This window comes from Numida meleagris, chromosome 8 (genome assembly GCF_002078875.1).
Source record: "Numida meleagris isolate 19003 breed g44 Domestic line chromosome 8, NumMel1.0, whole genome shotgun sequence".
Taxonomy (NCBI): domain Eukaryota; kingdom Metazoa; phylum Chordata; class Aves; order Galliformes; family Numididae; genus Numida; species Numida meleagris.
In genome coordinates, this window is record NC_034416.1 from 11,938,540 (window position 1) to 11,965,212 (window position 26,673).

The 26,673-nt window shown below is 46.8% G+C and overlaps 1 protein-coding gene across 7 annotated transcripts in view; it reads left to right on the top strand.

Moving 5' to 3' along the window:
• Nucleotides 1-26,673, top strand: part of ARHGEF9 (Cdc42 guanine nucleotide exchange factor 9) — a 189,848-nt gene that overhangs the window by 126,943 nt on the left and 36,232 nt on the right. For 6 of the 7 annotated variants that reach the window (XM_021405876.1, XM_021405878.1, XM_021405875.1 and 3 more), the window contains 5 exons: nucleotides 929-1,108; nucleotides 11,517-11,708; nucleotides 18,897-19,076; nucleotides 20,851-21,083; nucleotides 25,331-25,460. In XM_021405876.1, the coding sequence (XP_021261551.1) occupies nucleotides 929-1,108; nucleotides 11,517-11,708; nucleotides 18,897-19,076; nucleotides 20,851-21,083; nucleotides 25,331-25,460 (915 nt within the window). The remainder of the gene's footprint in view (nucleotides 1-928; nucleotides 1,109-11,516; nucleotides 11,709-18,896; nucleotides 19,077-20,850; nucleotides 21,084-25,330; nucleotides 25,461-26,673) is intronic. The other variant, XM_021405880.1, reaches the window with a different exon arrangement.

Here is a 26,673-nt window from a genome sequence, read left to right on the forward strand (position 1 = left end):
GCTCGGGCACTCTGGCAGTTCCGTGCTGAATTCTTGGAGTGGGTGGGGCATAAATACAATTCATTACTCTGTTGAAAACTAAATGACTCTCATTGTGAGGAGTAGCAGGTGTCCTGGGCACAGGTGGATGGTTTGTGTGATGTTGCACGAGTGCCAGCGTTCGGTAGGAATTCGTATAAAACTGGGTGGCTTGAAATGAAAGTGAGACTCACGGAGGACATCGCCATGGTGCTGGCCAGTGGTGAAGTGACCATGCTCAGTAGGGCCCAGGGCACCAAGCTGGCCTTGGTGCAGTTCTTAGGGATGGGCCTGCAACAGGTCAGCAGGTGCCCCCGTGGCCTGCTCATCTGCTGGGAACTTTTCAAAACAGTCAGTATGTCATGAGCATTAGAGGATCACTAAACTTCCAGCTTTAAGAAAAGTGTTCTTTTAAATATGTTTGAAAGCTTTGCTTGACTTTGCATGTATTGCCTTCTGAGCCTCAAGCTGCGACTGTCTTTAACCGAGCAAACTTGCACTGAAACTAAAATTTCTTTGCAGGATGCCATTTTCTGCCCCTTTTGGGACCTTCCAGCTATGCCTTGTGCTGGCTGGCTTGGATCTGAATAGATGTGCATGCTCATACCCGTGGTTAGCACGGCGGTGAGGGGAGTGTTGCTCTTTCCATGCGTAGGACCGGAGATGCTGAATGTCCACACACCCACTTGCATGTGGGGCATGGTTACGAACAAAACAGTGATCTGAGAAATGGCTGCAGACTGATTTGTATCTTGTTATTACTTCACGTGAAGGCAGAATGGTTATGGATTGGAATGGGGGGAAAAGTTTCATTTTGGCTGAGCGCTTTCTTTCTGTGCTGCTGCTGCTGTGCATGTGCTTGTGTTGGGGAAACAAGCTCTTACTGACTCTTGGTTTTCTGTTTCCAAAGCTGATCAGTGGTGGTTCTATTGTAAGTGCTGAGGCAGTATGGGATCACGTCACCATGGCCAACCGGGAGTTGGCGTTTAAAGCAGGAGACGTTATCAAGGTGCTGGATGCTTCCAACAAGGACTGGTGGTGGGGTCAGATTGATGACGAAGAAGGATGGTTTCCTGCCAGCTTTGTGAGGGTGAGTGACATTCTTGGTTTTGTTTTGTTTTTTTTTGCTTCAGTGAATCGCTGCCATTGCTGCTTGGGATGGCTGATGATCTGTGCTACTTACTGCATTTGTTGTCACTGGTGTTTGTTTCCACCGTGTATGTTTTCTTTGTGAAAAACGGGAGAGAAAAACGGTTTTGAAAGACATGGGAGTGGGGTGGAGGATTCAGGCATTGCTTCGTGCTCTTGGGATGTGGAATGCCTTTGCTGTGTGTCTTAACGTACCATTGCCTCTCTCCTGAAGCATTTATTTTTTGGAAAACCAGTTGTGTCGTGCAGACTGTAAGTAAAGGATTGGGATCTACAGGCAGCCAGAGCTTGGGAGAGCAACCAGCTCTGTTTATTCTTTTAAGGGGGCAAGGAACAATTCGTCTTGTTGCTGTTTTTTTGCTGAAGCAGGTTTTGTTGTAACTAGCTGTCTCCAGTGGCAGCCCGGCCTTTCCCAAATAAAAAGGATTCAAGCACTTAAAAATAAATTATTTTTTGTACTCTGTACGTCTTAAGAAAGTGAAGGCACAAGAAGATGCCCTTCTTGCTATCATTGCTTCTGCCACATTATGAGGACCCTCTGGAGCCTTCCTCGGGGAGCCAAGACATCGGCGTTGACCTCGTGTGCTTCCTTCTCCTCTCCCTTCTGCCAAGGGTTTGAAAGGCAGAATCAGAGATTTAATTCCTTTAGAAGCTTAGGGTATATGGCTCAGAAATGAAGATTTCTTTTGCCATGTGAAATTGTCTGAAAGATGACCCTCTGCTTTGAGCCTCCTGGGCAATTTGACAACTCTGTAGAGGTCAAGGGGAAGACTTCTCTCTGAAACACACAGTGAAGACAATGCTGCATCTTTAAAAAACACCATGTTACCTTTGGTTCTCTGCCTGCCTTACCCTTCCTCCGAATCCTTCTTCTTCTGGGCAGTCCTGCATCATCAAGATCCCTATTTAATTATATCATGCCATATAGAAAACGGCCATTAGGATTAGGAAAAATGGGGTTTAAAAATTATGACTTTGTGCTTCCTAACGATGTGTAATGACCACTGATGAAGGAAACCAGACCCCTTGTGCTTCTGAACCCTTCTGATCCCCAGTGCCCAATTTTGTTTTCCCCTCTGGTGCTTGTTACGCTGCTCTGATGTCTCTCCTGAGTCTGGCCAGTGCTGACAGCAAGAGGACCTGAGCTCCTTGGGTGGGAAGTGTTAACACAAACCCCAGGATAAAAAATAGTGTTCAGTGTTTTGTTGAACAGGACACTGCAAGGCTGACCCTGCACCCAGTGGAGATAACGAGCTTGGTAAATGGATTTGTATGAGGTGCAATGAAGACAATAATCTCATTGGAGAGAATATTCTTACCGGTGTCACAAGCACATCTCATCTGTGTTGCTAGCTGGGAAGGCTGCCTTAGACAAATCTGTCTCATTAATTTTGCTTGATGCAGAGACTGAAGTATTCTGGGCCAGAATACTTTTCAGTGCATTTGCCAGGGAGGTTTTGTTTGTGGTTCAGGGGAAAAGATTTCATACCCAGTTTTGTGTAATGTTGTAAGCGTACTGCTTGTGCTAGATTTAATAACAGCCTTGTTTTGCACTGTACTCTTTTAAAAAACAAAAAAACAACAAAAAAAAACCCACCAGAGCAACAACTAACCAAACAAACCCATTTACTCTTAGGCCCAAGCCCGCGGATCATCTGTCCTGGCTGAACTTTCCATTTCTCCCCATGCTTTTCAGACACTGGGAAACTGGTTTTAGAAGTTAGTAAAAACAAAGGAGAGGAGTCCATCAATCTGCGACTGTGATACACAGAGCAAAATGTCTGAAAAACAGCCTGGAATGACCCTTGGGGCTTAGTTAGGATCATGATGGCCTTTCCAGGCAAATTTCTTGCCCATTTTGTCACTCCAGTGAAATCATCCCATCGACTCTGCAAGAAGCAGATCAGTTACCCAACTGTGAGCTGCTTGTTCAGCACGGCCTGAGACCAAGACACCTGCCCTGTGACTGAACACTGCCCTCAAAGTGGGGAGCTGTGTGGGTTTGCTGGCATGAATGATAATGAATATTTCAAAAAATCCGCAGGTAGAGTTGTGTCACAGTTTGTCCACAGCTGTGTGAAGGGAGGCAGGAGGGGAAAATTCACCACAGGGGTTTCCAAACCTGAGCTGCCTTCTCCCTGCAGCGCTTGTCGGGTTGCAGCCACAAGGCAGCCCACTTGCTGGCTGTCCTGCACTGAGCAAGCAGCTGCCGTTTGGGCTGCTGTGTTCTGCTCTCCTGCTGGAAGAGGTCACTTGCTTGCTTCTTCATTTCTATTCTTGCAGATTCCTTTTTCTCCCCTCCCACTTTACTTGCAAAGAAAGAGTGACTTGGACCAGATGCCTGGAAAGCCATTGGGTCTTTGGATAGGTGACTGGAATGACTCTTCTCCTTGCAGGATCATTGCAGCTTGTGCTCCATTAGGGTCCTAATAAGTACCATTTAACCTAAAACATTTTCATTTTGTTTTCATCCCCATTTTTCTTGTATTTCTTATTGAACTGATCATGCTTTCATAATGAAGAGGCTGGATCTTTTCTTTGTTGTATTTTGAGTTCTGCTTCTGTACCAGAAGGCTGCCTGATTTAGGCTGGATGGCTCTAGTTTTACATGCATAAGAAAAAAAATATTTTCTTTCTTTTGTATTTCATGTATGCAATTAGAGGAGGAAAGGGGAACAACATGTGGCATAGCAGAGGATCAAAAGCAGTTAGAGTAAGGGGTGACAGGACAGACCAAATGGGTGTAAAACCAAACAGGATTAATTTCAATATGTTTTGGGCTGCAGGTCTCTCTTAGATACTAACAGGGGGTGCACTAAAGATCACTGCAAAGTCAGATTCCTCTTGAGGTTGTTTGGATCACTTCTGCATACAAACCTGGGCTGGAAGACACGGTTTGCAGTGAAACGTCTGACGCTTCTTGCTCTTCAGCCAGATCACATGAAAAGCTTTGGCAGAGGATTTGGCACTCACAAAACCTTGTAGCAGGAAAAATTCCCATTTACAAGTGCAGAGGAAAACAGCAACCTGCCGATTCCCTTGGCCTCTCTTACATGCCTAATTTGGAGACGGGGTTGCAAACCAGTACTGCATTTTAGGAATGCAGGGGAGTTGTTGCCTCTGTGCAGAAGGCCTGTGGTTTTCCTCTTAGAAGCTTGAGACTTGGCTAGAAGGAAGGAGGATAGAGGAAAGCCATAAAGCTTTGGGAGCACAGGAATTTTAAAGGATAAACTCAATGATAGAGCAATGGTTTTCAGGGAAGAGAAAAAGCAAAGCATAGGAGAAGGTCTGGAACTTAGTAAGCACTAGTGAATGGTTTCTTGCATTCAGGGAGAAAGTTATGAAAACCCTTACATCACAAGAGAGGCAGATGAGGACTTTAGAACTAGCTTTAAGGCTGAAGAAGGAGCTGGGTTTTGGACAGAACTAGACTGTACTTTAGTGTACATTACCAAATGAGCATGCTGGATGAAATGGAGCACAAGTCAGTCCTGTGATTTGCTGGTAGTGATGAAAAACTGCCTTTGACCCACTTTACTTTCAGCTGATAAAGAAGAAGTGCTAGATCAATTGGTGGAAACTTTTAAGGTGCTTAGGAGACTCTGCACCCAAGTCTTCTCATAGTGCTTGGCAGCTCATACCCTCATTTGGTGGGTGGGGTTGGCTTTTATTCCTGGGGCTGGGGCTCCTCTCACTGTGGCAGGTGTTGTTCCAAGCAAGCTCCTGCCACGTCTTGCTGCCCTGTCACCTTTTTCCCTCTTGAAACCAGAGTCCCACTGTATGTGTAGGTGCCTCTGTACAGCAGCACGTCCTCCTCCTGTGCAGTCCACTGTAGTCGTTGCGTTAGCATCTCCTTAGCACCAATGGCTGTGGCATCCACGAGAGATTTCCCAGGGAGAAGAGGATGGCACTGAATAGCTTTCACCTGTTGGACAAATAAAACATTGTGTGCTGCAGTGTCTGCTGCAGAGTCAGTGCCTTTTAAAGGAGATTTTATTCTCCTGTGGCAAATCCAGCACAAAAATAGCTTCTGGTGGAGGTACCACGCACAGCGTGAGCAGTACTCTACTGTGACAGGATGCACTGCAGACAAATTGTGGGGTTTTTTAAAGTCAAGCAGCATTTTAGCATCCAAACACTGGCTGTGCTAATTGCAACTGTCATTAACGTGACAAGGAATGCCACTCAGCTCAGCATCTGTCAGATCCCCAGAGGTTCATGCGCAGACACTTGGGCCCTTCTTCCTACAAGCTGTTTTTTGGGTGCGAAAATACTATTTTGAGGCCATTCTTTGAACTGGGCACAAATCTTCACAGCCCCTTCCCTGTCCTCTGTTAATCTGATGGTGAAGGAAGACCCAGCCTCTGCTGGGTGCAGTGGTGGCTTCCTTGCCAGGCAGGGCTGCTGCAAGGAGCTGCCAGAGCTTCTCCATCCACTGATGCTTTAGGATTTTAGGAAATGAGGAGGGCTGAAACGCTGTGAGGACAAAGTGTAGCATACCTGGTGTATTGTGTGTCCAAGCAACATTTGCTACCTCATAGAGCTTCAGCCCATGGGAGCTGGTGCAGGGAGGAAATGCAGGGCGCTTTCCTTGGAGGTTTTTTCATGGGAGGTTTTTTCATGGATACAGTGTCTGAAGCTGTACCCATGGAGTCCTTGTTTTCTCCTTTTCCAGCAATGAGTGAAGGGTATTTCTTACCTTGAGTAAAGGGAGCTTCTGAGGCTGGCAATGAAGAGTTCGGGGAGGAAGAGAAAGAGCTGGAAGTGGATTTGCTGGGGCTGCTGGGAGGACGAGAGCATCTCAGCACTTGCACCTGCCAGGCCCACACCTCTTCTGCAGGCAGGGCAGGGAGAGGCACCTGCCCTGGGGCTCAGGGTGCCCTGCACAGCCTGCACGTTCCCTGACCGCAGTGCCCAACTGCTGGAGTCACATTCTGAGACCGATATTGACCGTTGTAGCTACGCAAAGCTCTGCACTGGTATTAATTACAAAAGCCACTGGTGAGCAGAATGGCAGTGGCTCTCTGGAAGGATCTGCCTGTGTTAATCTGCCACATTACTTAATTGTGAGCTAGGATCCAGGATGGCCCATTATCTGCTAGTTTTGTCCTTGTGAATATCCAGTGGAAGGAGATGAATAATCTAGATGGCTGGTAAAATGTTTGTTTTATCATGCTTTCTGATTATGATGAGACTATCAGCCCCCAGTGCCCATTCAAGTATCATGTCCCTATATACAGCATGTGCTTTCAGCTGTCTAAATATATCATAATTACAGGTCAGCTAATGTTGGAATGGTGCCGTTTTGTGATTTTATGCACCATTTAGGTACAGCTGCAAATTGATAAATCACATTTCTACAGGTTTTATATAAATCACATGTAAGATTAACTAGTGCAGTGAAGTGATTAACTCTCCCTGGCTCCTGAAACTGGGTCCTTAGGCAAAAGGGACTTTTCTTGACTATTTTATCTGCCTCTGCCAATTACTACTGGTCACGGCTTCCTAATCAGGGTTGAGTTTCCAAATGGGACCGTGAGCCTTGTGATAAGCCTGTTCTTTTGCGCATGTAGAGTGGCCTTTCCGAGGGAAATATCACTTAGAACTAGTGTTATGCAACTTGATTTTTTCCTGTACTTTTTGTTGGTTCCTTTTAATTAATTCCTAATTTAAAAGTTTGAAATGGTTCTAATGGCTGCATTCCATTTTTTCTTTTCTTTTTGCCATGTTGGACCTTTTCAATGGTGTGAGGGAGGCTGTCGTTGTACTGTATTATTTCAGAGCCTGTGCTTTTTTGCACTGCAGAGGTGTTAAAAAAGGCACTGAAGGCTGATTTGTTATTGTAGGGTTGTTGATGATTTCAAGAACAGCTGTTATTTTTTTTACCTCTCTTTCTCCTAAAAAAATAGATGGTGTTGGATGCAGTGATTAAAGCTGGTATTCCAACACTTCTGATCCAAGCCACAGCCCCTAATTGCTGAGGACAGGGCAGGAGCCCAGAGAGACTTCTTGAAATCTAAGTGAGAGGTGCCAAGTTGAATTCCCATCTCCTCCTGTGGAAAGCCCTGCAGGAGCTCAGCAGGGGTGGCAGCCACCCAGCTGGAGTGGAGAGGACTGGGCAGGTGAGGCAAGGCTGGGAGGAAACCAGAGGTCTGAAGTTTCTTTTATAAAATAGACATAATTTTACTGGGAGGGAGGTAAATCTTTGCACTGCTGCTCAGTGCTCACTGGAAAATATCTAGGGAAGGGGAGGGACATTTTCCCACTAATGGTATCTCAGCCATTACTGCAGCAGGGCCAAGCATTTTGGGCAGGAGAGCATTGCTGGGAGAGTTGCATGTGGCAGAATCCCACTGAACAGGTCTCTTGCCTACAGGTGACAATGGACTGGGCTAAAATAGGAACCTTAGCAGCATTGCTTGGGTCAGCTAAAGATGACATTCACTGTGGTGTGGGGAAGGAATAGTGTCACCCCCAGTTTGCCTCTTCCACTTGGCTACCACCTGCAGTGCACCATCATCAAGGTTCAAGCGAGGTCAGTGAAGCAGAGAGGATCTGCCCTCTGGGTGTGGTGGACACTACACTTAGGTGAGACTTCCCTTTGCCCAAGCACAGCTCAGGTACTGCTTAGCACAAGCACAGGAGGATTTGGGAGCTGTACAAACCAGCTGAAGATGTTAAAAACAGCAATGCTATGTAAGACCAAGGGCCCAACTAGTCACGCTGTTGCTTGTGGATGAGAACAAGAGCATGGCAAGCCTATGGTGATGCATTTAAGGCCGTAATTCAAATGAAGCAAAAGCTTTTCTGTGTTCCTCCTTCAACATAAAGCCTGCAAACCTCAGAAATACTCATGGAATGTGTCGTTGGTATGGGAGCTTATCCCCTATTACAGATAGGAAAAGTCTAGACCAGTTGAAGGGGTTGGCCCAAGTTCAGCAGCAGAGCTGGGAATGTTTCTCTTCTTCCCTGAGTGATGCTCTGGACTTTAGATGATCCCGTGGAAGAATGATCTGTGCTTGAACTGTGGAGAACTTCAGGGGTGGAGATACAAAGCTGGAATGTTTGAGAGCGCAGGTGGAAGGCTTTCTGTCTTGCCGATAAAGTTGTTGCATTTGTTTTTAATCTAAAGCAGAATTCCTCTGGACTACAACTGTAATTTTTTTCCTTTTGGAAACATGAATCCTAGCTGGAAATAGAAAAAAATTCATTAAGGAAGTAAGCAGGACTCCTGAGTTTTGTGATGGGGAAGCTGGGAATGCTGCTACAGTACACAAGAGGTGTGCCCAATTCTGAGGCTTTCAGAAATCATAAACATTTACAAGCTTGCTGTTTGCATTAGAGACTTAAAGCCTTTAGGATTCATGCTTCCAAGCTATTTCCCCCTACTATTATGACATTTTATATTTTTTTAATGAAAATGAGGATTTTCTCATGATCGCCTGGCTCTAGGAAGTAGAGCTTTAAAAATGTGCTCTGTTGCCAAACTAGCAGGAATGTTTTGAAACTTGGCAACAAGCTGTTCTGGTTGTGCTTGGGACAGCTGCAGATACCTTTTCATAGCAGCAGGAAGGTAGGGCAGGCAGGCATATTTATCTTCACCTGAAAGTAGTCGAGGGTTTAATACCTACATTGGTGATTCTTGATTTTCATAGAATCATAGAGTCATAGAACCATTTGAGTTGGAAGGGACCCATATAGGCTATCTGGACCAACTGCTCTGCAATGAGCAGGGACACCCACAGCTCCATCAGGTGCTCAGAGCCCTGTCCAGCCTGACCTTGAGTGTCTCCAGGGATGGGGCACCACCACCTCTCTTGGCAACCTGTGCCAGTGCCTCACCACCATTATTGTAAAAAGCTTCTTCCTTATGTCCAATCTAAATCTCTCCTCTTCTAGTTCGAAACCATTTCCCCTTGTCCTATGCTACAGAGCTACCCTGCTACAGAGTCCGTCTCCTCCTTTCTTGTGGTTCCTCTTTACATACTGACAGGCCGCTCTCAGGTCTTGTGGAGCCTTCCCTTCTCCAGGCTGCACAACCCCAGCTCTCACAGCCTGTGCTCATAGTTGCATCCCTTGGATACACTTGAACATACATATAGCTTGGAATACCAGTAAAGCTGCCCGGAGGATACCTGCTGCTGATCACCCTGAGGATTTTACATCAAACTCACACCTCCCGAAATTGGTGTACAGTATAAATCAGTTCCCTCTGATTGCTTTGGAAGTCGATGTTGGCATGGTGGCGACTCAGAAGCGTGCCCCAATCCATCTTTGCAGAAAGCACCATGGCAGAGAGCACCATCGCTTGGGAAGGTGCTGGGGAAGGCGGGCATTGCCCCCAAAAGGTGTGCTCACTGATGTGCCTTCCTGCAGCACCGGAACTGCTTGCTCTCTGGATCTGCCGTGCTGCAGCTGTGCCCATGCTGCACTGGGTGCTGCTGCACCCAGTGTCCTGACACAGCCCTCCCCTGGGGCCTCGGGGCATGGAAACGGGAGCTGACAGCCGCACTCACCGCGCTTCGCTTCTGCTCTGTCACACAGGACATCAAATTGACTCTCAACTGTGCTGTCCTGGGGAAAGGTACAAAGCCATTGTGCTTTGGGAACAGCAGCGGGAGTGGTGCTGAGGTGTGACTGACAGGAGGGTTGTGTCACCTGGCTTTCCCTCCCAGAAAATGCCCCTGGATGGATCCTGCCCCGCTGCCTGCAAAGAGGGCATTCCATCATTTGCATGGGCATCACAGCTCCATGCATCCTCATGTGAAGTTCTTGAGAGCTCCCAGCCATGGCGCAGACGTGAGCACGGCAAAAAGCCAGGCTTTTTATGGCTCTTTTAAAAAAAAACAAAAAAACAAGTTCACAGCATCATTAATGTTCTGCCAGAGAAGAGGTGGTTTTTCTTCCAACACTTGGGCTTCTTGGCCTGTGTGACTCGCTGTAGGAAGGCAAAATGTGGGAGCTGTAATAAGAGGAGACGTGGTTTTGCAAAACATAATAATTGGATAGGAAAACAGGGAAGGAGCGTGGGAAGCTTTTGGTTTTTTCACTTTACTAATTTGCAGGAACACGGCCTCTTATAATCAAGATATTTAAAACAGAAGTTAAGCTGAATAATGGGAAATTACTAAAAGCTACTAATAGTGAAAAGAAGAATAAAAGATGAAGCTAGCTACGCAGCTTATTTCCCTTATGTCTCTACGTGGACAGTTTCACGATACGTTTTCATTTCTAGGTCTCCAGTATTTTGAGCTTAGAACGCTGAGAAGTTGCCTTGTTTATATAACAGCTGAGATGATATTTGTAAGATAGCACTGCTTCTGTATTTTAACCTTTATGTAATGTTCATTTACAAACCATGTTGAGCCTGATTTGAGGAGTTATTTTAAGCAGGTTTTATTTTGGGGAATAGGTAACAAAAGGATGTACTTGGTCCATGTGCTGTGTTCAAAGACAGAGGTTTGGAGCCAGCGGTAGCCATACGTGTACAAGTTGAACGCGTGATTTTATTTGATGATGGAAATGGAGTGTGCTGAAGATGTGGAGATCCTTTATCATTGCTTTCAGCAGTTCTTGCAGACTGAAATGTCCGGTGCCCAGGGGTGTATTCAGCACCCACCCTCAGATCTCTGCGTACGAGGAAATTTGTTCTGCCAAGGAATGGCCCCGTCTCATCCCAGCATCCCATTGTAACCTCAGGATGCTGAGACCGGGTGTTTGCCTGAATGAGAGTGGCTCATGTGAAATGATGGAGGAAAGCTGCTGTGAAATGAAAATCAATGCTTATGCACAAATGCTGGCCTGGGAAGGTTGGGAAAACCTGAGAGCCGTAACCCGATTAGCTTCAGCAGATGGTCAGACTCGCTTGGATTCCTGATGAAGACATACCCCAACCTTCACAAAGCAGACATCTGAAGGGGTCTCATCCTTCCTGCCAGAGGTTTCCTCCTGTTACAGCAGCCCCCAGCCGATGAGCATTGGGGAAAGCAATGTTCTACGCTGCTGAGTTCTGCAGGTTGATCTGCTGTGCAAATGAAGACGCTGTGGTTCGGAGCACTCAGCAGCGTCCAGCAGTCTGGTTGCTCCTTCATACGATGACCTATATTCGAGATCAGAACTATCAAAACCCACAGCCCCTTTGCTTACAGGAGGAACCACGTGGTGTGCATTTTATGGTTATAAAAATGGGCTCTCTGAGCTGCTGTGGATGCACTGCTGGCATCACCATTGCCGTAAGGAGGGACTCGCTCCAGTAGCAGCCAGTGCTGTGCAGACCACAGCTTAGTCTTCCTTCACTGGTCTCCTGATGCACTTGCAGATAACCTTGTTCTCTGCTCTTCTCCTCACAGCTATGGGTGAACCAAGAAGATGGAGTGGAGGAGGGAACCAGCGAAGTGCAGAATGGCCACTTGGATCCAAGCGCCGACTGCCTCTGTCTTGGCAGAACCGTCCAGAACCGAGATCAGATGAGAGCCAATGTCATCAATGAGATCATGAGCACGGAGCGCCACTACATCAAGCACCTCAAGGATATTTGTGAGGTACGTGGGGTTGTGATGTGGGGGATGCAGCAGGACACGTGGTGGGCTGTGGAGAGCTGAGGGCCAAGTTTGTCCCTAGGTGATGGGGGAAGATGTTGCAGTGTGCTTATGAGTAGTGTGTGTAACAGAGGAGCCGCGCCTGTCAGTAAGTATTGACGCTTCTGAGTATTTTCTTCTGGATCTGCTAATTAGCTTTAGTTTGTATTAACCAAAAGAACAATTTTCTGATCTTCTTTCTGTACTTTTTTGACTGAAAAATGATGAGGTTGAGATCATGCAAGCATTTCTCTTAAAGCCCATTGCCATCTACTTTCGAACTGTTGACCAAGGAAACTAGGTTGTAATTAAATCTATCAGTTAACCATTTCATCTGTGTCTTTCATGTCGGGTTCACACTTTCCCCTTGCTTAGAATGGCTTCTCTTACAGTGGGGCTGAGAGCAAAATGTTTTTAGCATGGGCAGTGAAGTACGTTACATTACATAGTGTAAGGGAAACTGCAAGCTAGTGAACATTGGTGACTGTACCCTCACAGCCTCAGTATGGGTCTTCATTATGCACAATTAACTGCCACAACTCCTTAGTGTCCTGCAGCCCTACTACCATGAGCTACATAGAATCATAGAATTAGCTAGGTTGGAAAAGACCTACAAGATCACCTAGTCCAACCATCCACCTACCACCACCAACCCCACTAAACTATGTCTCCCAGCGCTATATCTAAATGTTTCTTGAACACCTCCAGGGACGGTGACTCCACCACCTCCCTGGGCAGCCCGTTCCAGCGCCTGACCACTCTTTCAGAAAAGTAGTATTTCCTAATGTCCAGCCTAAATCTCCCCTGGCACAACTTGAAGCCATTCCCCCTCGTCCTGTCACCAGTTACAAGAGAGAAGAGGCCGACCCCCAGCTCACTACAACCTCCCTTCAGGTAGTTATAGAGAGCAATGAGGTCTCTCCTGAGCCTCCTACATGTGAAGCATAGTGCCTGTGGTGCTGGATGCTTGGGAAGGGGAATGCACAGCTGTGCCTCAGTGCACTGCAGGACAGCCTGGGCACTGTCTTACAGAGAGGGAGAAGCTTGTTGGCACAAAAATCACAGGCCGGGGGCTTTCTGCTCATCCCTCTCAAGGTTTAGGATTCTGTGAGCCCATGCCCAGTTTTTCCAGAGTCAGTGTGGTGAAGCCCTTTGCAAATTCTACTTAGAAAACGTCTTCCTCCTCCCTTCATGCTTGCCACTTTTCTTTTGACAAGGCAAAGCAGCCAACCAAAAAAGCAACTGTGATGCTTTTCGAATATGGAAGAGTCTTGGGATTTCAATTTGGAAACAAATGAGCTTAATTTCAGTGTGCTATTTCAGTCAGAGGGCTTTGCATTAAAGAAGGGAAAAGCTGCAGGAACTTTTTTGCATCGTGCTTCTTTTCCTGCATTTGCACTTTTCTATTGAAAAACTGAATAAATCTGAACTTGCATTTCCTGGCCATGTCACCATGCTTTTGCCAAATAAAATTCTCAAGAGGAGCCAATAGATACAGTTTTTGTGACATCTGTGGAGTAACACTGATTTGCAGCACCAAACGATACGCTCAACGTGTGAAAGAGATGTGTGATACAAAATGGTGCTGAGGGATAAATCCTACTGCCAGGTAGAGCACCAGGAAGTGACTCAGCTGCCTCACCTAGAAAAGGAGGGCTGAAGTGGGCATTCTTGTCTGCAGAGTGATGAGCTGGCCCTTGCTCAGTGCAGTCAGAGCAATCAGTTTGCCTGGGGAAGGCTCGGGGCCAGCTCAGTCGTGGCACGCATTTTGGCACAGCATGACACAACCGTTCCTGTTTGTGCCTAAGAGCGGGTTGAAGATGCCGTGAGCTCCTCCAAATGGGTTTGTACAGAGGTGATGTTTTACCAAGGAATGAGGAGACTCCAGACACCCGCTGATGAGATGTAGAAGTGCTGCTGGCAGTGGCAAGCTCCCCTCTTCCCCTTGCTCTTTTATTTAAAGGTGCCAGGACAAATGGCAGCGATATGACACAGTGGTGGAAATGCAGAGGAGTGCTGGCTGGGTGGCGAAGGCTGAGCCTGATCTAGCACTGAGCTCAGCTGTATAGTCATACTCCCACTGCTGAATTACAGTAAGAAGTCCTAAGACCAGTGAGACACCCTAAGATATGAGGTTGCTGTCAGAGGATCGTAGCCCCTGTGAGGTGATTAAGAGCCCTCCAATTGCTCTTTTCTGCTGTAGGATGTGTTCCCAGAACCTGCTACTCTGCTATTATAGACCATGTTATTATTCATAATACCCATGGCTCCAGCCCTGCTAAGTCGGGAGCTCACAAGCTAGCCAGCACCAGAATGAAAATTACCTGTGCTTCACAAAGCAGGTGGCTTGGAGGGGAATCCCCCTCTCAGCAAACCTCACAGCACCGAGAATTGCTGCTGCTGTGCCCTTGCTCATCGTGAAGGTCTGGTTGCTGCGTGGTGAAACAATTTTTGAAGATTTTTATGAGGGGCAAAATGCTGAGCTTTCTCTGGGCTGCATTATCCGGTGCAGATGGATTGTTATTCTTTAATATCACCAAGGGGAAAAGAAGGAAAAAAGGATCTAGCCTTAGGGAAATACCCAGCAATAGGAATTTCAGGCTTAGCAGTTAGAGCTTAGAAAAATAATCAGCTGAAAACTAGGCTTTTATGATGGGTAGCAACAGCCAGCTGCTGCACTGGGGCTCTGAGCCTGGGAAGGCACATGGTTCGTCCCTACCGGGGGGTGACACCAGCAGAGCAGCCGAGGTGTTGGGACAGTGGGCAGCTCGATGGGAGCAGTGAGCCCCAAGGCGCTGTGAGCTGCAGCGTGCGGGCAGCATGGCTTTGGGGAGTGAGCAGAACTCCGAGCAGAACGGGATAAGGAAGGTAAGGCTGAATTTGTGGAGCTGTTAGGGCGAGAATGATGGAGCTGGGATGGAAACAGAGGAGCAACTGGGAGATGAAAGGAAACCTCTGTATCAGGAGTAGTTTGGGGACAGGAACGGAGAAAGACCAGCCAACTTCCATTGCTGTATTTTTGCTCTTTCCCAAGTCATATCACTCTGGATTTATTTTATAATAATGCTGACTGGATCCCACCTAAGGTTTGCTTTGGTGCCAGAACAGCTCTGAGTGCTGAATGGCAGTGCATCTCAGCATGTTGAGCCGAGTCTGTTCTGCAGAGCTGATGGGACAAGCTTTCATGTGATCTGAGTGGAGTTAGCCTGACTCATTCTCAGTGATGTAGAACAACTACTTTGCTGTGCTGCCTGGGACACAAGCAGCATGAAACCCTCCTGGCAGTGGTGTGGTGCACCTCTAGGGGGCCACGCCTGGGGAGCTGCTGGCCCTTCTGTATGGCCACTTTCTCATCTGCGGCTAGCAGAGCAGAGGGTGGTTCTGCAGAAAGTTATTTGGATTCATTAGAACGTAGACCCATACAACTATTCCCCAGTGCATGACTTGTAGCTGCCTTTCGCTGCTTGCTTGTGCGCACCTTGTTTTTCTCCTCTGGAGCTGCTTCCTTCTGTCTCCTTCTGAGTAGCCAGCTTGTGTTCCTGATGGATTTTATTGTACATTTTAGGTGGTTCCCAGGGCAATCTGTGGTGCCAATGGGAACAGGAGTGCAGCAGGACTGGTGCACGGTCTGTGCCTGATGTGCAGTGCTTCTTTTTCCTGGTGCTTCAGAGTCCTGACCGCCTGGGAGCAGGCACAACTCCAGTGTGCCTTTTTCATTCAAACAGCCTCCTCTTTGTTCTTGGGTTACTCTTATGTTTGCACATATGGGCATGATGCTCACCTGGATGTGTGAGCACTGCTCTAGTGAATAGTATTTTTATAGTTTAGATGGTGCTTGTCCAAAATGAGGGCAGTCTGCAGGACAGTATCTCCCCCAGACTGGCTCAGAGCTGGAAGAAAAGCAGAGTATTACCATAGCTGCCTTTTAACTCACAGCCCACAGCAGCTGTCATCTCCTCCTCGCTCTTGCTGCAAGCACTCCCCTTGCTCTCAGCAGGACAAGAAGGACAGATGGATTGTCCACCTCTCCTGACTGTCTCTAAACCCACTTTGGGGTGGAGAAAACTTAGCACTTAACCTCCTGCAAATACTTCCCAAGTTTGGCCTATACCTCAGGGACTACATGGAAATGTACTTTAAAGGGAGACAGTTTGGCAGCTATTTTTAGGTATTCATTGAGCAAAACACACTCCAACATCTGCTCATCAGTCAGCTATCCCTTCTCTGAGCAAACTTGATGGAATGAGCAGGAGGAAGATGACATTGTTTTATGTAACAGAAGTAAATTTACTGGAAAAAATATGCAGCATCTTTCTAGCTGGCGCTTGCTGCATGTTATATCTGAGTCTTCAGCCTCCCCTTTGCTGGAAACCAAACAGCCACATGCACAAACTGGGTAGAGGGTGAGACTTGAGAGCTGCGTGCGTTCACTTATTCTCCCCATGGTTTTATAGGCGCCTGTGCAGAAATTTGCTGCTTCAGCTTCTCTGGAGCATGTGACTTGGGCAAAGCGATGAACCAGCAGCAAGAGGAGAGGGGATTTTCAAGACAGAAGTTGCAGCCAATAGCAACCCCAGGGCTGAAAGATGTTCACATAAATCATCCATGGACTGATTTCACAGAGCAGCGTGTGCGCAAGGGGAGCCTGGCTTGCAGGCAGCCTGCAGCGTGCAGCAGGGCAAAGGTGCTGACACAAATGCCTTGCAGCAGCTGTTCAGCACTGCTAGCACTGCAGCCAGGGCCAAAAGGAAGAGCCTGGCTTTGTGGGCAGGTCCATGCGTTATTGTTGTTTTTTGTACCTGTTCTGAGATAAGCAGGTAAACATGAAAAGGAGCATGGAAAATATTCTGTATTATTCTTTGGTAGTTTGAAATGTCATTTGCCAGTCAGCTGTCCTGCAGCATGGGAACCAGTGTGCTCGCATTCCTCCTGGCCCTGAAAAATGAGACAGGGAAACCCAGGGAAATGAGTCATCAAGGAGCTGCTGAAAGAAGAGAGACCTAGATTTAGTAAATGGGGAAGGTATTCTATAACCCAAGCTTCTCAGCTGTAAAAGCAAGCACGTTCAGGATAACAGCTTCCTTCTAGCTAAGCTGGACATCACGGAGGCTGGTTCTTTGCCAGCTTGGCCAAAGTTGCATTTATCATTCAGCAGTTTGAAGTTCTCCCTCCCAGAACCACATGGTGAGGCTGAAGGACACTTTATTATAGCGTTCCAGTGGCTTGCATTATGGACCAGCAGCTGCGTGTCACCAGCTGGCTCTTCGTCTGTGTGACTAAGCATCTAGAGCTCCCAAATATAGCCATCCAATGGAGCTGTTGGCATTTTTTTCCCCTTCATTTTTTTTTCTCTCCCTATATAATAAACATAGGGAAAGTCATCACATGCTGACCCCTGTATTGTTCTCTTTTCAACCAAGAGGCCGCAGTCCCGAAAAGGCCAGCGTAGCATTTGCTATTTGGCCTAGCAAGCTTTCTAGTCTAAATCGTGCAGACAGGCAAAGTGCAGGGGGGTGAAGTGATTTGCTCAAAGTCACATGGATCAGTTCAGGGTCAGAAATTCAGCCCGGGCATCCCAAGTCTCTGTGTGTCACTGCGTCCCCTGGACCACATATGCTTCAGGCAAGTGTGTTTGAAGTCATCATGATTCAGCTGAAACCAGGATGGCAACTCTGTGGGCAAGGCAGGCTCAGCAAAGCAGGGAGGCAGACAGAGCTTGGTGTGTTACACTTTTTGCCAGAATATTGATCCACTCCATCTTTTTAGACTGGGAGGTCTTCAGAGCAATGTATGATGCCCAGCTAAAGCTGGGCTCAGCCCCACTGAACATCATGGAGAAATGAAGACTGAGTAAGAAGGAGCTTTTTGTTCTTGCACTGGGCCAGGATGCAGGAGATCTAAACTGCTGCCAGCTCTGCTGCAGATTCCCTCTGTTATTTTTGGAGAATTAAACTCTCTGCATCCCAGTTGTTCCTCTCTCCTCCATTTATCTTGCACAACTGTAGACTCAGTGGGAGAGTCTGATGTTTGTACAGAGCAGGACACAAAGGAAGAAAAGGTGACAGCTGAGAAAACAGGCAGAATTTCTGCCTGTTTTGCACCATAAAGAATAACATATTTGGGATAACCTCATGAAGGATAGAGGAAACAAAAATTAAAATGATGCTGCTTTCCTCTAGATGGCATTGATCAGTGGCTTGCGCTGCTCCAGGCTGGGGCCAGCTGAAACGCCCACCCAAGCTCCTGCATTGCCTCGGTGCTGTGTGGTGCTCGCAGCACTGCAGCTCTCCTGCTTTTGTCTCAGGGAAGGGAAGCAATGTGGGGATGTGTTGCCTGCCAAGTGAGGGAAGGCTGGAAGGCTGTTTGCCTTCAGCATTTCGCTTGGTGCTGAAGCACCTCTGGATGGATATGCTGTCCACAGCTTCCTCCCAGATCAAGGGCATGCTATCATGCGTTGACAGGGTATTTCTCAGCACGACTGGTAGCTTCCTTGGCCTGATTATTGTGGCCTAAAAGAGAAATCAGAGTGGGCAGGGGACCGACAGCCCCTCATGGCTTTCTCTGTACTGAAGACGATTTGAGAACAGCAATGTTTGTAGGAGCAACCTGCGATAGTGGGTATTGCAAGGCAGTAGACTTCGAAGGGACGGGTGCACTGTACTGTAACACATCTCTTTGAAGCCATCAGCTATATTTTGCTGTTCTCTGCAGCACAGGTATGGACAGAGCAGTTTCAGGCTGTGCTGGCTGAGATCTCTGGGGAACCTTCTGTTTGCAAAACTGATTCATGCAAAATGCTGAGGGACGTTGAGGCAGAAGCCAGCACTGTGTCTCCTCTGGACTTTCCTGTGTACACGCCATGCCAGCATCTCCTGATGCAGGCTGGGGAGCCTGGTACACACTGGCACGTCCTGAGCAAGGGTGATGCTGAGGTCTGCTCTGGGTTGCAGTGAGAACTGCGGCTGCAAGTGCCAAATGTTGCACATGAGATGTTGTCTGCCAGAGAAGGGCTTGTAGCATTTCCAGGCATGTTTTGCCTGCTCTGTTCTTAAACGTGGAGAGGAGTTGATGGAGGCTCAAGAAAAATCTGGAAGCAGCCTCAGTAAAAGTGGTCAGATTATTTTATGGATTGCTCTGCCCTACTCCTTACAGGGCTACTTGAAGCAGTGCCGGAAGAGGAGGGATATGTTCAGTGATGAACAGCTGAAGATCATCTTCGGGAACATTGAAGATATCTATAGATTTCAGATGGGTTTTGTCCGGGACTTGGAGAAACAGTACAACAACGAGGATCCCCATCTCAGTGAGATCGGACCATGCTTCCTTGAACACGTAAGTTCATTTGGCACTTTTGTTTGGGGAGCTGGGGGTTGTTTTTTGGGGGGTGCAGAAGCAGTCAGAAGGCAGGAGCCACACAGCATTTAAGTGCCATTCATCTGTTCTGTTCTAGTGAGACTAGTGATACATCAGGGGTACTCCATACTCACTGTATCTGCTTTGTGAGGTATAGATGCAGGGAGAACTCCAAGTGAAGCATATAGTTGGTTAACCCTCTACTGCATTTGAATCCCAGCATGTTTCCATAGACACTCTCACATTATGTAGGCGCAGTGTCCCTCACATCCTCCCCACCTTCTTTTTCCCTTCAAAATATGACTTAAAACCCTTCACAAGCCACCCCAATCGGATCAGGGATGACCAGGAGGTTGGAATAGATAAGGAAAACCAGAGGAGGAACAAGAAGCCTTAGCTGTGCGTTACATTAAAAAGTAGAGGAGTGCAAATGGCCAAGATGCTTAGTTGTGGCACTGAGATGCATTTACAAGGAATGAAAAACCCATGGAGCCTCGAGGCGCTCCCCAGCAGGGTGGCTGGGCCAGGAGCGAGGTGGCAGCTCACGCTAAGCGCACACCAAAGGGGACATTTTAGCTGATGTTGCAGTCCCGGAGGTTTGGTCCTGCCCGTCGTGCTGTTACATAAGCCACGTGCTGCAGGAGCTGCTAGATTGGCCAGTGCTGTAAACACGTCAGGAAATGTCAAGAAAATTACAGTCCTGCAGCTTTAGGTCTTTCTTTTAGGGAGTCTGAAAAACTGTATCAGAGCGAACATTTGAGGTGCTGTGACCCAAGATGTGGGTCCTGCACTGTGTTACTTACATCAGGGCTGAACTAGTGACTGTTCATGTATTAGGGACATTTCCAATAGGAATTCATGAAACTTCAGCAGGGCATCCCTGAAAAGGCTTGTGGTATCTCTTAAGCATCACTGCTCTTCTAATTAGAAGGCAAGATTATTTTTGAGGAGTTGCATTGTAACATTAACGTTGCTCATTTTTATCAGAGCCTGCAATCTCCGCTGTTTGCTTCCACAGCAGCAGCATATTGCACCTTTGTGCAAAAAAAGATGGGAGAAATCTTGGTGAGAATCAGTAGCTAAAATTCATGTCCTAAGGCTGTGCTGTCAATTCATTTATAGTAACAATAGTAAAAGCTACTGCTGCTATTCAGAGCAATATCTGACGCTTCTTGTCTTCATTTCCATGGAGGCTGTAAGCTGACAAAGGGAGGATGGGCATGCATGTGAGTGTGCAAGTGGGTTTCTTTTCTGTTTCTTTGTTTTTTCCAATCTTTGGTGTTTTCTGAACCTCTGGCCACAGGGAACTCCACGCAGTGGTTGGTTCCTGGGGTTCCCTATTGGTAGAGAGGTGTTCAGAACTACCCAGATCTCGAGCACTTGTCAGATGCTTCATGTTCCTTCAGGTAAAGAGCTCTAGGAAAAGCAAGATTGCCTTGTACTTCCGAAGGCCAGAGCTGTGGCTTGGTTCCACCTTTACCTTTTACAAAGAAAATTGTACCACCCAATTGAAATGGAGAACAAGCCCAAGCTGCACAAGGGTTCACTTTAACACACCTGCTGCTTACAGAGACCTCAGCCATGTGTCAGCACATGGGGCCCCTCTCCTCCCTTTTTCCCCAGAGCAACCTTCTCCAAGCAGGGAAAGAGTTCAGGATCAGCCCTTCCTCCTCCTACAGGGGGATCACTTTTTCTTTAGTCATAATGTTGGTGATTGACTGACGTGTGATCCCTTCCCTCCTGCCTTTCACAGCAAGATGGCTTCTGGATCTATTCGGAGTACTGTAATAATCATTTGGATGCGTGCATGGAGCTTTCCAAGCTGATGAAAGATAGCAGGTACCAGCATTTCTTCGAAGCGTGTCGTCTGTTGCAGCAGATGATTGATATTGCCATAGACGGTTTCCTACTGACACCAGTGCAGAAGATCTGCAAATACCCCCTGCAGCTCGCAGAGCTTCTCAAGTACACCGCCCAGGATCACAGGTATGGGGGTGCTCCTCTTACACAGAGGGGTTTTGCTCAGTGCTTCTTTACATGGCCTCTCACACAGGGGTTGGGTTTTTTTCTGTCCAGCTCTTCTCTTCATGACATCTTGTATAAATTGAAGCAGGGCAAAGGTTCAGCAGACTGTTAAAAAGCTTCTCAAAGCACTGATTCTCAGTGGAGCCAAGCTCATCTCTCTCATAATCAGACATGTGAACTAATTACCCCTGGATGTACTTTATGATGCTATCAGTTACACTAGAAAAATTACTTAATTAGCATTCAGTGGTCAGAAAGGCTCATTTCTTCCTCCTAGAGAGGACCTCAGAACACAGCAGGTAGAGGGCTGGGATCCACAACTCCAACCTGAGTATGCTCGGATTTTGGGGGAATTCAGAACTTGTTCTGCTTTTCAGCCTGCTTCCATCTCTGGTTTTACCACTGGGTTTTAGGATCAGGTGAGCACCTGGCAATCTGATTTCTTCCTCAAAATTTTAATGATCTCTTTTGCTTGTGATGAGGGCAGTCAACCTGACTAACCTGGCCTAGCGTGAATCAAGAGTAATTCTTATGGTATCGGTTGTGATAGCTGAAAGAAGAATGAAGCCCTCTGGGAACAGATTTTCCCATACCTTGCTAGTATTCTTTCTTTCCAAAACCTACTTAAAGGGAAGAAGTTTGGAGAGGAAAAAAAGACCACAAAGGTTTCAGAAACTTCAGCAAGTGTTCGATTTTTTTTGTTTTTTTTTCCCCCAAATCAGCCTTGGAAGTGCTCAGAGAAGAGACATGAGCAAGGTGACGCATTGATTTGCTCTGCCCAGGTTCACTAGTTTCACTGCTTCATACTTGGCTGATAATCACCTACTTGGACATGCGTTTGGCTCCAGATCCAGTTTCTCTTTTTCCTTTCCTTACAAGACCAAGTCAAACTTGGATTGGCCTCATGGAAATGTTAGGGTATCAGAAACCAGCTTGAGGATCCCAGATGTTGTGGCTTCTTTTGCTCACCAGCCACGTGATGTCCCCACAGTTCTTACAGCGTGAACTTAGATGTGTGGCTTCACGGTGGGGAGATATAAGCAGCCTCAGAGAGGAGAGATCTGTGTTTAAAATGACCCTCTCTGAGTTATTTGGTGATGATACCAAGGAGGATGTGGAGAGGGTGGTTACACGAGGGTGAACTATTTTAAGTACATTCCTTTGGGATGTTTTAAAGTCAGCATGTTGCTAAGCTATCAGCTACAGTCACGTTCTCGTGAGACTCAGGCCTTCCCTGTGGTTAAGCAACAGTTGGTTCATTCAGACCGAGAGCCCTGTGTCAGCCTCATGCTGTGCTCTGGTTAGTGTGGGCATGCCCCACTCATGGCGGATGGCTTTATGACACAGAAATGTGGTGGGTTATCCCACACTGCCTTGTGGTCTCCTCTGATTCAAGCGTTCAAACAGCCTGGGAGCAACCGATCGTCCTGGCAGCACAGCTCATGTCCCAGACCTCCCTCATGCCTTGGATGGGGGAAGGGAGGCACAGAGCATGTCTCCCTCAGCACTGGGTGCCTCTGCATCAGGGCTCAGCAGAAACCAGGCTGCCCCGACTGCCTGCTTGAAATGAGAATGTGTTCTGCTGCCATAATCTCTGACTTTGGGATTGGGGATGAGAAGAGCGAAGTCTGAGAATGGCAAAGCGGTAATTTATGGGGAACATCACACCGTGACACGGGGAAAAGCCAGGCACCTGCAGGCTGGGATGCTGTCAGCAGCAGCTAAGAGCAATAGGAACTGAGAAGCTGACTGGGAGCCTCAGCTGGGCTCACTGACCAGGTGCTGAGCTGCCCTCGTGCACGTGCAGTCTGACAGTGCTCACAGTTAGATTGCAAGTCTGAAACAGAAGCTAGAGAATTACAGCAGACTAATACAGTGAAATCAGGCTCATCTCTGGCAGGGCTGGGAGCCTCTTAGGCACTCTGATTAGAATTTTGCTACGTAGAAAACACTGGTTTAATCTATTGATCAATTTACAGAGTAAGGCAAAACTCAGAAAGGACCAGGAGTCCCTATGAAAGCAAATCTTAGGTTCATATGAGAGTGGAAGACTTCATTCCTCTTCTTTGCTGCCTCCTATTCACTAATATTGTGCTTGTAGAGCTGTGTGTTTTCCCTGTGCCAGCTCAGGGCAGCAGAGCAGCAATCAGCAGCCTGAGCACTCTCCTCAAATAGCCTGAGTCTGGAATTGCACCCTGGTTGACCCCTGGGAAGAGGTCACTGTATTCCCAAAGTAATCAACAAACTATTTATTTTCCTTAATGCTATAGTCAGTGCTGTCCTGTTATTAATTCGCTGTCCAAATGCTCTGCTTCTGTTATTTTTTCTTCTAAGTTTTGCCAGCTCTGCCACAGGCGTGGGCTAGGAGCCCAAAAAGTTCAGGCATGACTCTTTCTTCATTACTGTGTGAAAGAAGAACGTGCACGGGGCTTTCTCTTCAAATACAACATTAGAATTAGTGAATTAGCATTACTGAGATAAAATCCAGCTTGATTGGCACCGGCCACTGGGCACAGAGGCAGGCGTGGGGGTGCTTTCAAAGCCTGGCTCCCTTCAGTTGCTCATTGTTTCGAGCCTGGTTCATTTGAATTTTTCACAAAGCCACATCTGTTCACCTCCTAAAGGTTTGCACCAGCTTAATGTGAAGTAAATGTATGAAGATCCTAAGTGCAGCTTGCTGGTGTCCTGAGTGCTCCTGCTGCAGATTGGAGCTGGAATTAGGAATGTGTGAACGCATTACGTGATGGACACTCTGCTAATGGCTGCACTAACACCAGTCTCCCTTTTTTGCATGGAGATCGTTAATGACTATCTCCATACCCGGTGCCTTTCCCCATCTCTACAGTTCCTTTCTGTCCTTAGTGAGTGACCTTTTTCCCTACAAGAACTCATGGGTATTTTGAAGACCAGAGTAGTGTGTCTCATAGGCATAGCTCAGTTTCTCCCTTATGCAGCCAGGCTTCTGCTTCATAGAGATAGCCCCAGAAGGGAAGGTGCAACAGATCCTTCGCTGTGCACTGGGATGTGTATGTCAGGCAGCCCATCCTCTATCCTCCTTCTCTTTGCTGAAGGACCAGCCCCAATGCTTTGGAATTTTGTAGGATTTTTTTTAACCCAGCTTGAATTTTGACATAAGAATTGAATAAAAATTGAAATTGATCTCAAGATTTCATCCAAAAAAATGTGGCAAAATAGCAGATAATATTCCATTGTAGCATGTATTGTGCTTGTTTCTTAGTATTTATCCTGTTTGGATCAAATGAGGAAATGGATCTAAAGCTTGTCTCTAATTCACAGCACCCACCCCTATTTTAGCTGTCACCGGTGCAATTCTTTAGCAATAATCAATAAAGCCATTCCCCCCGCAGCTGCCTAAGATCACAGTTTTTCTCATTAGTCAGCAGTCAATATCAGCCCTTAAGTTAATAATAAATGATGGTGGTGTTACGGCAGCTGGCCTTGTCTGTCTTTCCGATTGAAATGAACATTAAGGTTCCCTGGAATGGAAAAGAAGGCACAGGGTGGAAATCAATAGCATTGATTTCAGCATCACTTTTTGAAAAGACTGATCATCATCTTTGCTGGCCCTGGTGGGAAGCTATTCCCACTCTGTGTTATCACACTCACAGGCACGTCCAGGAAAAAGAGAGAATGGTTTTGATTTGCTCACGTGAAGTCTGCAGTGTGAGTGTATGCCACTGGATAGTGCTCTGGGGCTCTCCTGGAGTCACCTTCTGGCCTGGAAGAGTCTCCAGCTTGTCTAAGCAAAACATATTTTCTAATGTTCATCCTAAAAACATGAAAATCCAAGCCTAAAGGACAGAGCCGATCATAATGGTCAGGCTTTCCCTTAGGATTCTCTTTAGCGAGCACCTTAAATCTTTAAAGAGTAACGTGCACAGCTGTTGCAGATTGGGTTGGCAGAGGCTAGACCCCTCTCAGAGGGCTCCCAGATGCAAGCCATCGAGAAGCTGCTGCCTCCATGATGCGTACACATGAGGTTTTGTTTGCAGCCTAGCTGCCCTTTTTTGATGACCCAGAAAGACACTGCCAATGCAAAAAATACAGCGCTGTAGTAACGAGTGGCAAATCCTACCTCCATTTCTTGCTAAAAGAATGGTGACATCATGCAGCTGGTGGTAAGACTGCTGTATATTTCCACTGCACATCGGGCTCCACTTCACGGACTTCTCTTTTGTGTTCCACAGTGACTACAGGTATGTGGCTGCTGCCCTCGCTGTCATGAGGAACGTGACTCTGCAGATCAACGAGCGGAAGCGGAGACTGGAGAACATCGACAAGATAGCTCAGTGGCAGGCGTCTGTTCTGGACTGGGAGGTACGGAACCTGTGTTAGGGGGCTGTAAACATGGATGAAGTCCGTTCCGTGCAGCTGTTGGGATTGTCCTACACCACGTAGCTCATTTCACACAGCCTGGTCTTGGTATGTGTCGGAGAGGACTTCGGAACTGGGATTCAGCTGGGGGCAGAGGGGACATATTTGCAGGCTTTGGAGATGGGTCTTAAGATTTAAAACATTAATGATATTTTGAAGAAAATCTAGAGTTCTGTTCCTATTTCATAGACACAAAGCTGCAGTAACTTCTGTGATTGCAGTGCTGTTGTCCTGGCAGTGAGAGAGATTAGGATCAAACGCAGTGTGTTCTGACTCTGTGCTTTGTGACTGGGGAAGAAGTAGGGAAAGCGGTACCAAAAAACCCTAGAAGTTGTGACTGGTTAAAAAAATGGCGAAAACTGGTCTTATGATTAGAAGCCAAGGCTGTGATTAAGCTGAAGTTATAGATGCTATTTGCACAGTTAAAATGAGAATCCTCTTAAAGATATTTCTGAGCCAAGTCAATGAGTAGTTGTGTATAATGAATGAGCTGCAAGTATGGGCAAGGCAGTCAGCAGGGGGATTCCTCACCGTCACTGCCACATTCTGCCATGTGCTTGACAAGGCAAATCCAAAAAAAAACATTTGTTCTCCTTTTTTTTTTTCATCCTTGAATTGTTTGAATCATGGTATTAATGTAACCTGCGAGTTGGGTTTTTAAAGCAGAGCAAAGGTGAGCATGTTTGTAAATCACCCTCTGTTTTAAATCATCGATACGTGTATTCAGCAAGTGGACACTTACATGGATGGAATGATGGAATGGCCTTCCTTCTTCCTTACAGTCATGAAGGTTTGGAATAACTCCACATTCAAGTCACTGGGATCACGTTGTATCAATTACAGTATGTGGGGAAGTTGCAGAGTTTGTTTGTTTGTTGGGAAATGATCTAGGAAGGCAGGGAATAGAGGAAAAGAAATGCAGATGCATCATATTGTGATTGTGTATCTTCCTTGACTGAATAATTTTGTTGCTATAATACAGGTTAGATTCAGCCTCTTTATAAAACATATAAATGCAGCAGTCATAGCTGGTTCTTACATTTTGACGGGCAGTGAGAGCAGAGAATACAGATGATTTGCTTGATTACTTTATTGTTGTTTGCTGGGCAGAAAGTTCTCAGATACTGACACCCAGACTCATTTTCAGCATTAGGAA